Source organism: Amblyraja radiata, chromosome 19 (genome assembly GCF_010909765.2).
Source record: "Amblyraja radiata isolate CabotCenter1 chromosome 19, sAmbRad1.1.pri, whole genome shotgun sequence".
Classification (NCBI taxonomy): Eukaryota; Metazoa; Chordata; class Chondrichthyes; order Rajiformes; family Rajidae; genus Amblyraja; species Amblyraja radiata.
In genome coordinates, this window is record NC_045974.1 from 19,643,733 (window position 1) to 19,658,512 (window position 14,780).

Here is a 14,780-nt window from a genome sequence, read left to right on the forward strand (position 1 = left end):
ACAGAAAGGTGTATAAGAGGACCTAGGTAGAAGAGACAGAGAGTGACGGAGAGGGAGGGGGAGGGGGAGGGGGAGGGGGAGCAACGAAAAAAAAACCTTCAGTCAACCTGCCCTTCAAACTAAGATGCCCCATCTACACTAGTCCCACCTGCCCGCATTTGGCCCACAACCCTCTAATACCTTTCTTCTCCTTGTACCTGTCCAATGTCTTGTTAATGCTGTTTTAGTATCTGCCTCAACTAACCCCTCTAGCAGCTCATTCCATATGCCAACACCCTCGGTGTGAAAGAGCTGCGAGTTACCCGAGATGGGAGAATTCAATGCTCATGCCATTAAGTTGTAGGCTACAAATGCTATTCCTCTAGTTTATGTTTAGCCTCACCCTGGAAGTGAGGGAGGCTGAGGACAAGCAGGCCGGTGTGAAAATAGGAAGTGGAATTAAAATGGGTGGCAACCGGAAGCTCCAGATCGCTCTGCGGACAGAATGCAGCTTCTCGGCAAAGCAGTTGCCTTGTCGGCACTTGGTCTCATGATGCAGAGGAGGCCCCTTCAAGCGCCCATGCAATGGACGAGGTTGGAGGAGATACAGTCGAATCTCTGTCTCACCTGGAAGAGGTATAGGTCCCTGGATGGAGGCAAGAGAGGAGGTGTAGGGATGGGTGTCGCACCTGCTACAGTTACTGGGGAAAGTACTTGAACAGCGGTAGGGAAGGGTCAAGCAAAGCCATCACCCACCCTGTTCCTTCAGCAGTTCGTTTTTGCTCCAGATTGCTCTCTCATGTGTGCCCACCGAGTCCACACTAGCACTACCCTACACACTAGAGCACCCAGTGAAAACCCACATGATCACAGTGAGAACGTGCAAACTCCGTACAGACAGCACCCATTATCAGGTTCGAAATGATGCTGTAAGGCACCAACTCTACCGCTGCGCCACTGTGCCGCCCCTAAATCACGGTGCAATTTGAACACGAAGGCGAGGATTAAACATTTTAATTTAAATTATAAATATGTAGAAAAGGCAAAAGTGAACGAGAATGAAAAAAAACACAGCTGTTTTGGTAAATGTGAGCCGGCTCAAAGGTTTATAGCTGGGATCTGAATTTCTATTGTTGTCTCCACTCCAAGTCTTTGACAGCAGCAGCTAAATCCATGCTGCACCGGCTATAAGACTTGGTGCGGTCAGAGATTACCTTCTCATTTGACTTATAAAGCAGCACAAACTAGACCAAAATAACAGGGTACCTGGAGGTCACCATAAATCTAGGCCGGGGCACAAAGGCTTTTGCCCTGGCCCGTAAAAACAACCACTACACTGCTAGCTTGTCTTTTTGCTGCAGCACAACATTCCCTAGCTAAACATCCTCTTAGCCACTGGTGTGCAACAAGGAAACAAAAGAAAATACAAAGAGTTGAAGTAAGATAAAAGGGACTTTAGAATCACATTGAATGAAGTTTGCATTTGTACAAGACTTCTGTGTTCAGCGTCACTGACAGACATTTTTTTAAAAATCTATAAATAACACAAATGGCTGCAAGAGTCAAATCAAGTATCTTAGCAACAAGGTTGGGGCCTTTCTCAAGGCTCTTCTCCCTTATTAACACGTAGCAGTCAGAACCAGTAGAGGCTTGAGAGTTCAACCAGATTATCCCTCATTGTCAGGATTTCATTGAGAAGATAAAGTTCTTAAATAGAAGGAGAAAATATATGCACACTGCACTCAGCTCTTCGAGTACTGTACATATTGGTCCTGCACATAAGTTTTGATTTGACACGAAAGGTAGAGCATTTTGTCCACAAGTCACGGTCTCAGTAATTCCCCTCGAGATCAACATGGAATTCCTGCAGCCTATTGTTCCACAAACACTTATATTTATTGAAATAACAGCAGGCCCTCCCATTCTCAGTTGATTTTTAACAACACACAACTTGGAATCCACACGGGCGAATATCTAGTCAGAATCAAAAATCAGATTCAAAATTGGTGGAAAAATTGGGGAAAAGTAAAGAACAGGAAATGTATTTTGTGTTGAGATCATGATGAGCGTGGGACAGAAGACTGAGAATTTAATAAAATTACTGAAGAACCCTCATAATGCAATTTGTCCCTCAAATGACTCTAATTTTTTTTAAAGCAACGTAAAGGTCACTGGATGGGTAGGTCGCCCTCAGGGCTGATCTAGCCTGCTGGGCATGTCTCACAACCATCAACAACACTTCACACTTTCCCTGCTTAACGTGCTGGCAGTTACTGCATTAAGCCACTCCAACTCATCCTAACGCCGACATTCCATTTGTTCTACACATCCCTCGCCCCACCTTCTCTCCACCGACAACTAACTTGCATTGCTCTTTTCCCCAGTTCTGATGAAAAGTCACAGACCCAAAGCATCGACGGTCTCTTTTTCCACAAATGTTGACTGATCTATGTTTTTCCAGCATTTTTGTGTTTTGTTCCAAAAGCACACAAGCTTCTGAATGGATAAATTCCTCCTCATCTCCATCTGGGATGGTCGAACTGTCAGTCTGAAACTATGCTGTCCAGTAATGAACACCCCACAAGGGGCAGCACCTCTCAGCAATCATCGCGTCAATCCTCCTCACAATCGGACAAGCTTCATTCTTCTAAATTCCAGTGAGGACAAGCCCAACCTGTCAACCTTTCTTCATACATCAAACCTTCATCCCAGGAAACAATCTAGTGAATCTTTGTTGCACTGACATTCTGCCTTGAATATGGAATCCACTCTACCTCATCCACCAGTCGAGGTTAGTTTGGCTAAAACGTCCCTAATTTTACACTCCCTAATTGCAATTTATGCCACCATTTTATCAGTCTTCTTATTACTCGTTGGATCTGCAGGCTAAGGTTTGTGTTTCATGCACACATCCTTTGGTACCACATTTGTATTTGTGTGAAATTTATCAAGTTTATCAACGACCACTACTCCTTTGCTCTGTCTATTGTATTTGAGTTTGCGATCTATGGTTATCTATGGTTTATCTGTTGGGTAGCAAACAAAACGTTTTTCACGGTGCCTCGATACGTGACAATAATAAATGTAAACTACCTTTCCTCCCCTCAAATACCTACCTACCCTCCCCTCAAATCCACCGGCCATTTCTGGTACCTCTTCCCCTCTCTTGTGACTCCCTCTCCCACCCCTACTTCACTTCCTCAAACACTTTCTCCCCGCAACTGTATGAGCTGTAACACCTGTCCCTACACCTGGATAGGACAAATTTAGAGGGATATATACCAAGCGTAAGCAGGTGGGACTAGTGGAGCTGGGACATGTTGGCCGGTGTGAGCAAGTTGGGTCAAAGTGCCTGTTTACACACTGTATCACTCTATGACTCTATAAACTCCTCCCTCGCCTCTATAATGGGACATACAGCCATTCCAGGTAAGACAGACTCACCTGCACCTCCTCCAACGTTGTTCCGATGTGGCATTGAGAGACAAAACTGAGTCTACGTGAATAGTTTTTCCGCTGTGGCCATCTGGATCTCCTGGGTGCCAGCCATTTTAATTCCACCACCCATTCCCACACCAACCTGTCTGTCCTCCATCTTCTCCGCTGATAGAGTGAAGTCAAATTCAAACTAGAGAACAACACCTCATATTCATGTATTTTAAATGTTACAATGTGCTCACCCCTACCACTCTATATGAAATCCCTCTATATGAAAAAGGTTGCTCCTCTGGTCCCCTCTAAATCTTTTTAGTGCTCCAATGAAATCTATCTAGCCTCTCCCTGTAATTAAAACATTTAAGTCCAGGCAATATCCTGGTGAATCACCTCCGCACCCTCTCCAGTGCTGTCACCTCCTTAATATTGCATGGCGACCAGATTGGCATCCAATACCCCAGATGTAGCTTGTCCAAAATGTTATAAATTCATACCATGCCATCTATACTCTTACATTCGGTCCCTGGCCAATGAACAGCAGTATGCCATATCCCTTCTTTGCCACCTTATATGCCTGTGCTGTCACATTTAGGGATTTGTGGACTTCATCAATACTCCTTAAGATCCCACCAAACTGGGTGTACTTCCTTTATTACACGTCCCAAACTGTATCACCGTGTACGTATTGGAATTAAATTCCATCTGCCGCTTCTTTCCTCTTTCCTTTCACCAGTCTTATTTTTCTTCCACATTGAGAGTGATGAATTTCATTGCTTTGTCAGCTGCAGTCAGGGGAAGACTCTTGGGTCTAAGACGAGGCAGTGGGACCCAATCCAGTTCTGCTCCAGTCTAATACACTCAGTGCTGCTCCATTAGAGATGCAGACTCTTAGGTGTTACACTGAGGATCATCAGTAGGTTCATATGGATGCAATATATCTGATAGCTTTAATACAGACCAGATGGGCAAAGGGCTTATTTATAGACAATCAGCGGGCAAACAGGCTCTTCAGCCCAACACGTCCATACCGAACATGATGCCCCATTTATTTCTGAGCTGTGACATTTCCTCTTCCAGCTCTCAGGAGTAAAGAACTAATCATCTGGTAATTTTGTTCAGAGACAGCGGGAAGCCATTCCATCCTTGCGCCTGTTTTACCATTTGGTGAGATTGCAGTTGCTTTGGGGCGTAGACCCTTTCTCTTATTATCTTTAGTTATTGGTTTCAGAATTACAACTATTCATCAAGTGTTTTTTTGAGGAAAAGTAATCAAATTACTACTATCTCTGTTTACAGAAACGGTCTCTAACAGGCTTGGGAAAGTCCAGCTCTTCTTTTTAGACTTTTCTTTCCTGGGCTAAACCATCCCAAGCCAAACCAGATGATTTAGTTTCTCTCCAGTTATTTTATTTGATCCTCTTAATACCTAGAAAACTTAAGTTAAGTTACCCTTCCAGATTTCAGTGAAAGTAACCCAGTTTTCTGGAGCCCTCTTGAGTAATTCAACCGCCAGAACCCACTTCCTCCAAGGCCATTCTATTCTTCTTGAGGCGTGATGCTCAGAACTGCTCACGGTACCCGCGGTATGAACTAACTAAGCTTTGTATAGCTGTGGCATAACTTTCAACCCTTGGTAATCCAGTCATCTAGACATAAAGGCCAGCATTCCAATAGCCTTTGTGATTCTTTCTCTGTGCCTCTCTGTGACACTGAATGATCTACGTTTGTAGACCCCCAAGATGCTTTGGACCTCCACTGAAAGTTTTTCACCAAAGCCAGAAAGTAATGTTTACCATATTACAACAGACTTGAACATCACACGCAAATTTATTGGCCCCGAAACACTTTGGGACATGCTGAGGACATTAAAAGTCCAAATAAATCTTTCTATATTAGCATCAATTACATTGCAGACCAAAACTTAAGCAGCTTTAAAATGCTGGATATTTGCATGTTAATTTTGTAGTTTTAGACGGTTTGATATAAACCACTTTTCTCCATTCTGAAAGGCCTGTCCTTCTGCTTTTCACTCTATAAGGTGTATGTTAACTCTGCATATGGTGGTTATGGTCTATGATGCACAGAGCTCTTGGAATTCTGCAACTGGCTCCTAGCCAAGTGCAAAGCTGCTTGGATTCCAACACCGACAGTTAGATCAGAGTCTTAGCAACCAACACCCAGCCCATGTTTCAGGAACTTGACAACACCCGTACAAGAGTCTTGCGCATCAATGTCATTTAATTTCTCAAAGTTAAGAAGTATTTAAAGTGCATCAAACCAAATAATTAAACTTATAAAGATGGTGGCAATGTTTATTTTATTATATAGGACACACAGGAGCTAAAGTCTGGACAATTCTGCTCCTAGATTAATATTTGAGCTGCCAGTTATGTTGATACTGTTCATATACTATTAAATGACCAGGCATTTAGAGCAAATATTTCTGTGGGATAGCAGGGCATTTATCAGCTTCTTACCTTTCTCTCCTCTTGCTCTTTTAGATCAAACTTGAAAGTTTGGCTGTTCTGTAAAATAAGATGCACAGAAAATGACTGCAATGTCAGAAACAAGGGAAAATAAGAGACTCCTTCGTCCAATGTGAGAGGTTATAAGAAGCGCTGTTATTTAATGTCAACATCAAATCTGATCCAATTCTGTTGTAAATTCTTTCCACACTATCTGCCCAGCCCCACTTCCTTGGGAATGTACGGCAAGCTTTCATCTTCCTCAAAGTCAAGAAGTTGAATCTAAATTGTCTGTATGTCTTGCCTCAGCCTGGTATAAGCCAACATCCGACAATTAGATGCAGGGAAGGGTTTACAGAACATCTTGATCAGGTAGCTTCTTTTCTTTACACTTCACGGTGCTTCACCACAAACAGAATGAACTGAGAAAAATATCAAATTAAAACATTGCTAAACAAGAGAAAAAGAAAGCATATGTGAGGTATAGAAAGATGAATTTAAGCACATGACTTAAAGCACATGGTATTGGGGGTTCAGTATTGATGTGGATAGAGAACTGGCTGGCAGACAGGAAGCAAAGAGTAGGAGTAAACGGGTCCTTTTCAGAATGGCAGGCAGTGACTAGTGGGGTACCGCAAGGCTCAGTGCTGGGACCCCAGCTATTTACAACATATATTAATGATCTGGATGAGGGAATTGAATGCAACATCTCCAAGTTTGCGGATGACACGAAGCTGGGGGGCAGTGTTAGCTGTGAGGAGGATGCTAGGAGGCTGCAAGGTGACTTGGATAGGTTGGGTGAGTGGGCAAATGCATGGCAGATGCAGTATAATGTGGATAAATGTGAGGTTATCCACTTTGGTGGCAAAAACAGGAAAGTAGACTTTTATCTGAATGGTGGCCGATTAGGAAAAGGGGAGATGCAACGAGACCTGGGTGTCATGGTACACCAGTCATTGAAAGTAGGAATGCAGGTGCAGCAGGCAGTGAAGAAAGCAAATGGTATGTTAGCATTCATAGCAAAAGGATTTGAGTATAAGAGCAGGGAGGTTCTACTGCAGTTGTACAGGGTCTTGGTGAGACCACACCTGGAGTATTGCGTACAGTTTTGGTCTCCTAATCTGAGGAAAGACATTCTTGCCATAGAGGGAGTACAGAGAAGGTTCACCAGACTGATTCCTGGGATGGCATTTCATATGAAGAAAGACTGGATAGACTCGGCTTGTACACGCTGGAATTCAGAAGATTGAGGGGGGATCTTATAGAAACTTACAAACTTCTTAAGTGGTTGGACAGGCTAGATGCAGGCAGATTGTTCCCGATGTTGGGGAAGTCCAGAACTAGGGGTCACAGTTTAAGGATAAGAGGGAAGTCTTTTAGGACCGAGATGAGAAAATCATTTTTTACACAGAGTGGTGAATCTGTGGAATTCTCTACCACAGAAGGTAGTTGAGGCCAGTTCATTGGCTATATTTAAGAGGGAGTTAGATGTGGCCCTTGTGGCTAAAGGGATCCGGGGGTATGGGGAGAAGGCAGGGATGGGATACTGAGTTGGATGATCAGCCATGATCATATTGAATGGCGGTGCAGGCTCGAAGGGCCGAATGGCCTACTCCTGCACCTATTTTCTATGTTTCTATGAATTCAGTACTGGGCCTGATGAATATAGAGAAAGCGGGATAGAACTCAAGCTGGGAATTAGGAGGGCCAAAAGGGATCATGAATCGCAAGTTGGATTAAATAAAATCCCAAGGCTTTTAATACATAAACAACAAGGTAATTAGGGAAATGATAGTACCACAAAAGGATAAAGGAGGGATTTCTCCATGACCTGATGGATCTATCCAGAGAGAGGGAGAGAGGGGAGAGGGAAGAGGGAGAGGGAGAGAGGGGGAGGGGGGGTGAGGGGGGGGGGAGAGGGAGGGAGAGATAGAGAGAGAGAGAGAGGGAGAGGGAGAGAGGGAGAGAGAGAGAGAGAGGGAGAGAGGTCAAAGTGAGGATTGCTGAGACCTTGACGAAGATCTTTGCAATGTCTCTCGCCATAGGCAAACGTCTGGAGGACTGGAAAGTAGCCAATGTTGTTCAAGAAAGGAAATATGGATATCCAGGAAATTATACGCTGATGAGTCTTAAACTAATCTATTGGTGAGGATTCTTCAGGATAGGATTTACTCTCATTTGGAAGAGAATGAGCTAATTAGGGACAGTCAGCATGGCTTTCTGGAGGAGGTGGCAAAGGTGATTTTTGAGGAGGCGACAAAGTTGATTGATCAGGATAGTGCAATGGATGTTGTCCAAATGACATTTTGGCATTAAGGCATTTGATAAGGTCCTTCTCAAGGTAGGCTGATCCAGAATCTTAAGATGCATGGGATCCATGGAGATTTGTTAGTTTAGAATGTCCAAGACAACAGAAGGAAGTTGTAGAAGGGTATCATTTTGGTTGGAGGCTATGGCCAATGACGTTCCACAGGGATCAGTGTTGGGATCTTTGTTGATTGTTATGTGCAGAAATGAATTGAATGAAAATGGCTAGATTAGAATGTTTGTAGACAACACAAAATTGGTGGAATTGCAGGCAATGAAGGAGGCTATCAAAGGGTGCAGCAGGATGTAAACCAGTTACTGGAAAGTGCGAGGGAGGTCAAACAGAAGTGGAAAATATAGTTAATTGGTTTATTATTGTCATGTGCACATAGATACAATGAACAGCTTTGTCTGCCGGCTATTCTGGCACATTATACCATGCACAAGTACAATCAAAACAAATTAAATCAAATTAGTCTGAGGAAAGGTTCCGACCCAAAATGTCAGCTATCCACGTTCTCCAGGGATGCTGCCTGACCCGCTGAATTACTCCAGCATTTTGTGTTTATCTTCACAATCAAACCAAACATGTGTACAGCAAGTAGTGCAAAAAGTAAAAGGAAACAGAGTGCAGAATATAATGTTACAGTTACAGAGAAAGTACAGAAGTGTAAGGGTCACAACAAGGTAATCATGAAAGGGGCAGATAAGCTAACAGGAAATCTATCACAATTATGGCAGAAAATGCTTCTGGGTGGAGAAATAGCAGATGGAATTTAATCCAGGAAAGTGGGAGGGAAGTCAAACGGAAGGGGAAAATATAGTTAATGGCAGGACCCTTCACAGCATTGATGTACAGAGGGATCTTAGGGTCAAGTCCATAGCTCGCTGAAAATGGCAATGTTGATAGAATGAACATAAGGAACTGTAGATGCTGGTTTACAATAAAAGACACAGTGCTGGAGTAACTTGGTGGGTCAGGAAGCATTTCTGGAGAGCATGAATAAGTGAAGTTTTGGGTCAGAACCCTTCAGGCTGATTATGGTGGGAGAAAGAATGCTGGAAGAGAGGAGGGGCAGGACAAAGCCTGGCAAGTAATAGGTAGAATGTGCAGGAAGGAACTGCAGATGCTGGTATACACAGAAAATTGACACCAAATACTGAGGCAACTCAGCGGGTCAGGCAGCATCTCTGGATGACGTTTCAGATCGAAAAGGATCTGAAGAAGGGTCTCGACCCAAAACATCACCTATTCCTTCTCAGCAGAGATGCTGCGTTGAGTAACAGGTAGATACAGGTGAGGGGGGGGGGGGGTTGGTAGGCATATGGTTGGACAAAGGTCAGAGATGAAAAGACAGAAGATGTTCTCTCCCTACCTCAATCCTTTTGTCTTTTCATCTCTGGCCGAGTGGCGGGTGCCAAGAATTCTCTGCCGGTAATGGTGGTGGAGGCAGGTACGATAGTGGTGTTTAAGAACCTTTTAGATGGGCACACGGATGGATCAGATTGCGGCAGAGCAGATCAGTTTAGCTTGGCATCATTTTCAGCGCATGCATTGTGGGCTGAAGGGCCTGTTCCTGTGCTATGCTGTTCTATGTACATTGTCACCTCTGCCCTCTACCAAGTCTGTATGTGGGGGGGGAAGGGAGACGGAGGCAAAGAGTAGTGTTGAGGGAGTGGGGACGAAGAGGGGAGAATGGGGTAAGTGTCAGGCGGGGAGAGGATAGTTTCGAGGTGTTGGGGGGGGGGGGGTCCAGCAGCGAGATGTATGGTGTGGGTTAGGGCAGAAGGGTATCCGAGGATGGGGGTGAGGGTGGGTTGGGTGAATGAGGATGGAGGTGGGGGAGAGGGTGGGAGTGGGGGTGGGGTGAGGGTCAGAGCCGGATCGCCAGGGGGAGGGTGGGGTTGGTTGAATAAGGATGGAGGTGAGGGCGGGAGTGAGGATGGGATGTGGTGTGAATGCTGTGGGTGGGGGGTCCGGCGGCGGGAATCTGGGTGTGTGTGTGTGTGGCGATGCTGAGGGGGAGGGATGCGCGATCTGGTCGCCGGGATCGAGCAGGGCGGGCGGGCTTCAGCCGCACGTCAGCCCGAGGCTTCGGGCCTACCGCTCACCTGCCGGTTGAAAGCCCGCAGCCGCCGCTCCAGATCGGCCTCGCCGCCACCCTGCTCCACCGCCGCCACCTCCCGCTCCATCGCCGCCACCTCCCGCTGCCGGGCCCGGTCCTGAGCGCAGCCTGAGCCTGAAGTCCGCCCGCTCGCCCGGCGCCGCCCCGCCCCGCCTTCACCGCCCTGACCCCTCACCCGGCCGCCGCCGTTACCCCGGCAACCCGCCGCGGGCGGGGCTGCAGCGGCGAGGGAGGGGCCGAATGGCCGTGTGGGCATCCTGGTGCAGGGATAGGAGAGAGCGAGGGGATGGTGAGTGCACAGTGTAAGGATGGGGGTGGCGTGGGTGAGGTGCATGCATGGTGGTGGATGTGATGTGTGCACTGTTATGGATGAGTGGGGGGGTTCTAGGTGCTCAGTGTAAGGGTGGGGGCAGCGTGGGTGCAGAGTGTAGATGGGCTGCGGCTGTAGGTGGGATGTGGTAGGCACACAGTGTAAGGGTGGGATGTAGGTTGGATGCGGGTATGGGTAGATGGTGGGATCAGAGTGTGGGTTGGGGCAGATTGTAGGGGTGCAGAGTGTGGGTGGGGGCAGAGTGTGGGTGTGGGGGCACAGTATAATCATAATGGCAGCATGGGTTGGGTGGATATGGGGTGTGACATGGGTGCACAGCGTGTGTTTGGGTGGGTCCGGGTAAGGGTGTTGGGTCCATAGTGTGTGTATGGGTGGATCAGAGTGGAGTTTGGATCAGGGTATGATTGGGAGGGGATATTGGGGGATCTGGAAGGTGTGAAGCCGCTGGTTGGAACGGGGACCACCTGGGTGGGTGGAGAGAGGCAGTGGTGAGGAACTGGGAGTATATTTGAGAAATTGAGTAAATTTTGCCACTGCTCCCATTTTGTGGATTGTTGAGGCCAATGTGACCCACTACCACACATGGGGCAGGAGACTAGGAGAATTAGTGAGAGGAGAAAGACTTAATAGGAACCTGCAGGACACATTTCTCACTCAGAGAAATGAGCTGCAAGAGGAGGTAGTTGAGGCAGGCACTATAACAACATTTAAAAAACACTTGGACAGGTACATGGATAGGAAAGGTTTAGAGGGATATGGGTCAAACACGGGCTGGTGGGATTAGTGTAGAAGGGGCATCCTGGTTAGCATGTGCAAGATGGGCCAAAGGGTCTGTTTCTGTGCTACATGTCTATGATTGTGCCTCTAAATGCTCAAATATTATTTTCAATACTTCAGACATTATCCAGACTGGGTTTTAAAGATGAGATACAAGAGAGTGCGGATGCTGGAATCCTGAAATAAAAATAAAGTGCTGGAGGAATACAGCAGGTCCTGCAGCCTCAGTGGAGAGAATGGACAAACGACATTTTTGGTCAGGACTGGAGAAGGGTCCCAACCAGAAACATTGTCTGCCCGTTGCCTCCACAAATGCTGTATGACCCACTGGGTTCCTCCAGCACTTTATTTTTGGATTCTTGAAGTCTTTTGACACATATTGTACAAGGCTTTTGAAACTGCATTTCGTAGATTGAAGATCATTGTAAGACCATTTGGAATATTTAGGAGAGAATGCACAAAAACAAGGGTTGAACTCGTCATGAAAGTGGTATCGCTTTTGAGGCAGGATTTCTATGTATAAATAATCAGCAGAAAGTCTGGTGAAAAGTTTAATCAGCAACCACTGTGGGGCAGAACAGCTTTCAAAGAGATGGATTTGGTTACACCGAGCTTGGCAGCCATTTCTGGGAATGAGGGACATTTTGTAGAAATTTTGGTGGTTTGTTCCTTCAGCAACACCCTCTGCAGTGCGAGATTGTGTGACCGCAGGGGGGGATACAGTAATGCAGATTATAATGCCCTTTCCCAACATCGCTTGATTCTCTCTGCCACTTACTGGAACAGAGGGAATTAATGTTCAACAGTTCAATTATACTTCATTGTCACATGTAGCTAGGTACAGTGCAGTTCTTTGTTTTGCATACAGTTCCGTAACAATCGTACTATACATTAGGCACAATCATATTTAAGCACAAGAGTGTAAGATAGCATATTATGTTGAGACAGTACAAATGACATGCCCTCTTGCACCCTTCAAGTTCAGAGCTGTTAAAAATATAGATACTTAACAGCCATAAAGGCCTGTTGTCCTTGTGGCGGCACTGGGCCTGATGGCCTAGTAATGTGTAGATGTCCTCTACCGCTGCTCCACCGCTCTACGCTGCTGCAGGCCACGTCCGATCCACGCGCTCAACATTTTGGAGCAGTGCCCAATCCAATCGAACCCCAGGCTGCTGCAGAGGCTCCAGTGGCCCACTCCACCTCCACTTTGACCCGGCCAAGTCGACCCACAGACCACAGTTCCACACCTCACACGGCCACCACTCAACCCCTGTATCTCAGGGTGCCTCCCACAGCTGACCTTTGAAGACCCAGAGCACCTCCAAAGGCATGGGACCATCTTGTCTGAGTAAAGAGAGCTCTGGAATCTGTGGCATTGCCAGGTATGTGGACTGTAGGTCCTGGCACTGAAATATTCATGCAATTTCTATCAGAGGTGGGAGATGCGTTGGAAAAGGTGGATTGTGGTTTACCAGGGAGTGGGCACCAGTTTCCATGTTTCTGCTGATTGCTGGAAACTGATCCAAGATTTGAAACAAATTGAAGTGGTTTATTCATCCGTAAACACTAATTTTAGTTTTAATAAAAGTTTTAGTTGTTAAAGTCACAGAGACATACAGCAGAGAAACAGCCCCTTCGGCCCACCTTGTCCATGCTGACCAAGATTCCCATCTAAACCTGTCCCACATTTCTGTGCCTGACCCATATCCATCTAACATCTCCTATCCTTGTACCTGTCCAAATGTCTTTTAAATGTTGTTATAATACCTGCCTCATAGAGCAACTCTGGCAGCTCGTTGTTTTGGGTCAGTGTTTCTACTTGATGCAGGCTCAAAAGCACGATTAGACTTTGTAAACCCCTGTTCTTTCTCTCTGAGGAAGCAGACACCTATTCCCACATCCCACCGAAAAATACTTTCCATAGAAATAATAGACAAACATAGAATAGTACAGCGCGGGACTATTGGGGTGTTCATAGTCAGACATTTGTAACCCGGCGATGACCTGAACTGTTTTACAGTTCTCTATGATGTAAGGGTATACTTGCCTTAGTGACAGTGCACAGAAGATGGTTCATTGTATCCATGCCTGGTCTGCTTAACAGCTCAAAGCTCTCCGTGGCTGTTGCTTTGTTTCTCTGATCATCGATTGTCGATTCTAGAACCACCTCCGATCTTTAACTGATCAGCAACTGTGGGGAGGTCCTTTTGCTCCTTGCTGATCAAGGGTTTGCAACTGGATGCTGGACTTTCTCATTGGCAGACCTCCATCCCCCTCCATCGAGAGCATCTACACTAGGCGCTGCCTCAAGAAGACGGTATATATCATCAAGAATCCTCACCATAACGGCCGTGCCCTCTTCTCACTGCTACCGTCAGGCAGGAGGTACAGGAGCCAGAAGTCCCACACCACCAGATTCAGAAACAGCTACTTTCCTGCAACCATCAGGTTCTTGAACCAACCCACACAACCCTAAACCTACGTTGGCACAGAACACTACTGGTGTAAATGGGATATGTTGGACAGTGTGGCCAAGTTGGGCCGAATGGCCTATTTCCATGACCTATGACTATATATGGACCACCTCTTGGACGTGGAGTTGGCTTTTTTTCATAATTATATTTTTGAACAAATTACTCTTTTTTTTCTGCTCCAGTACCTGTGTAAATGTAATTGGGTCAGTCTCCACATCCTTCAGGCATCGATGTCTGGCCCCCGCGCGTTAAGTTCCTTTTCTTACTCCCTCATCCGCCTTCCAATTAAGCTGTCAGAAATTGTTACCTTCTATTGAAGGCTCTTTGCCCTAAAATATTAACTCTATTTATCTCTCCACAAATCCTGCCTGACCTGCCGAGTGTTTCCAACACTTCTCGGTTTTATCTCAGATCATATTCTAGAAAATTTGCAGTTGTTGATCGGATGGGCCAACAGCTTCGAATAAACCAACATAATTCCAAGTCATTATTGATGCTGGAGTTACCCAGCATGGGAGCAAGAGCAGCCACACAGTGAGGGGTAAGGATGGGGAGTGAGTGTGGTGAAATGGTGCGGGTCTCCGCAGAGTCTGATCACTTCACATCTATTTGTGTTTTTCAAATCACATAAGTGCTTACACCCAATGTGTTTATTTTTTCTCCTGTGCTGCCTGTTGTGCTCACGTATGTTATGATTCGCTGGGTAGCATGCAAAAGAAATGTTTTTACTGTATCTCAGTACACGTGATAATAATAAACCAATAACAAATAAACCGATCACTAAATAGTATCCAGAGTCACAGGAGACCCGACCAAACTCTACTCCCTGGGCAGGCTGCTTCTAAACACCAAATGTTGAGAAAATTCAACTCCACCACATAAA

General features: G+C 45.9%; 1 protein-coding gene across 1 annotated transcript in view; it reads right to left on the minus strand.

Annotated features, from left to right (window-relative positions):
- ric8b (RIC8 guanine nucleotide exchange factor B) overlaps positions 1-10,464 on the minus strand; it is a 36,324-nt gene extending 25,860 nt beyond the window's left edge. Inside the window, exons 1-2 of the mRNA XM_033037859.1 lie at positions 10,299-10,464; positions 5,892-5,939 (exon numbers count right to left, since the gene is read on the minus strand). Coding sequence (XP_032893750.1) covers positions 5,892-5,939; positions 10,299-10,379 — 129 coding nt within the window. The 5' untranslated portion in view covers positions 10,380-10,464. The remainder of the gene's footprint in view (positions 1-5,891; positions 5,940-10,298) is intronic.
- Positions 10,465-14,780: the final 4,316 nt, after the last annotated feature.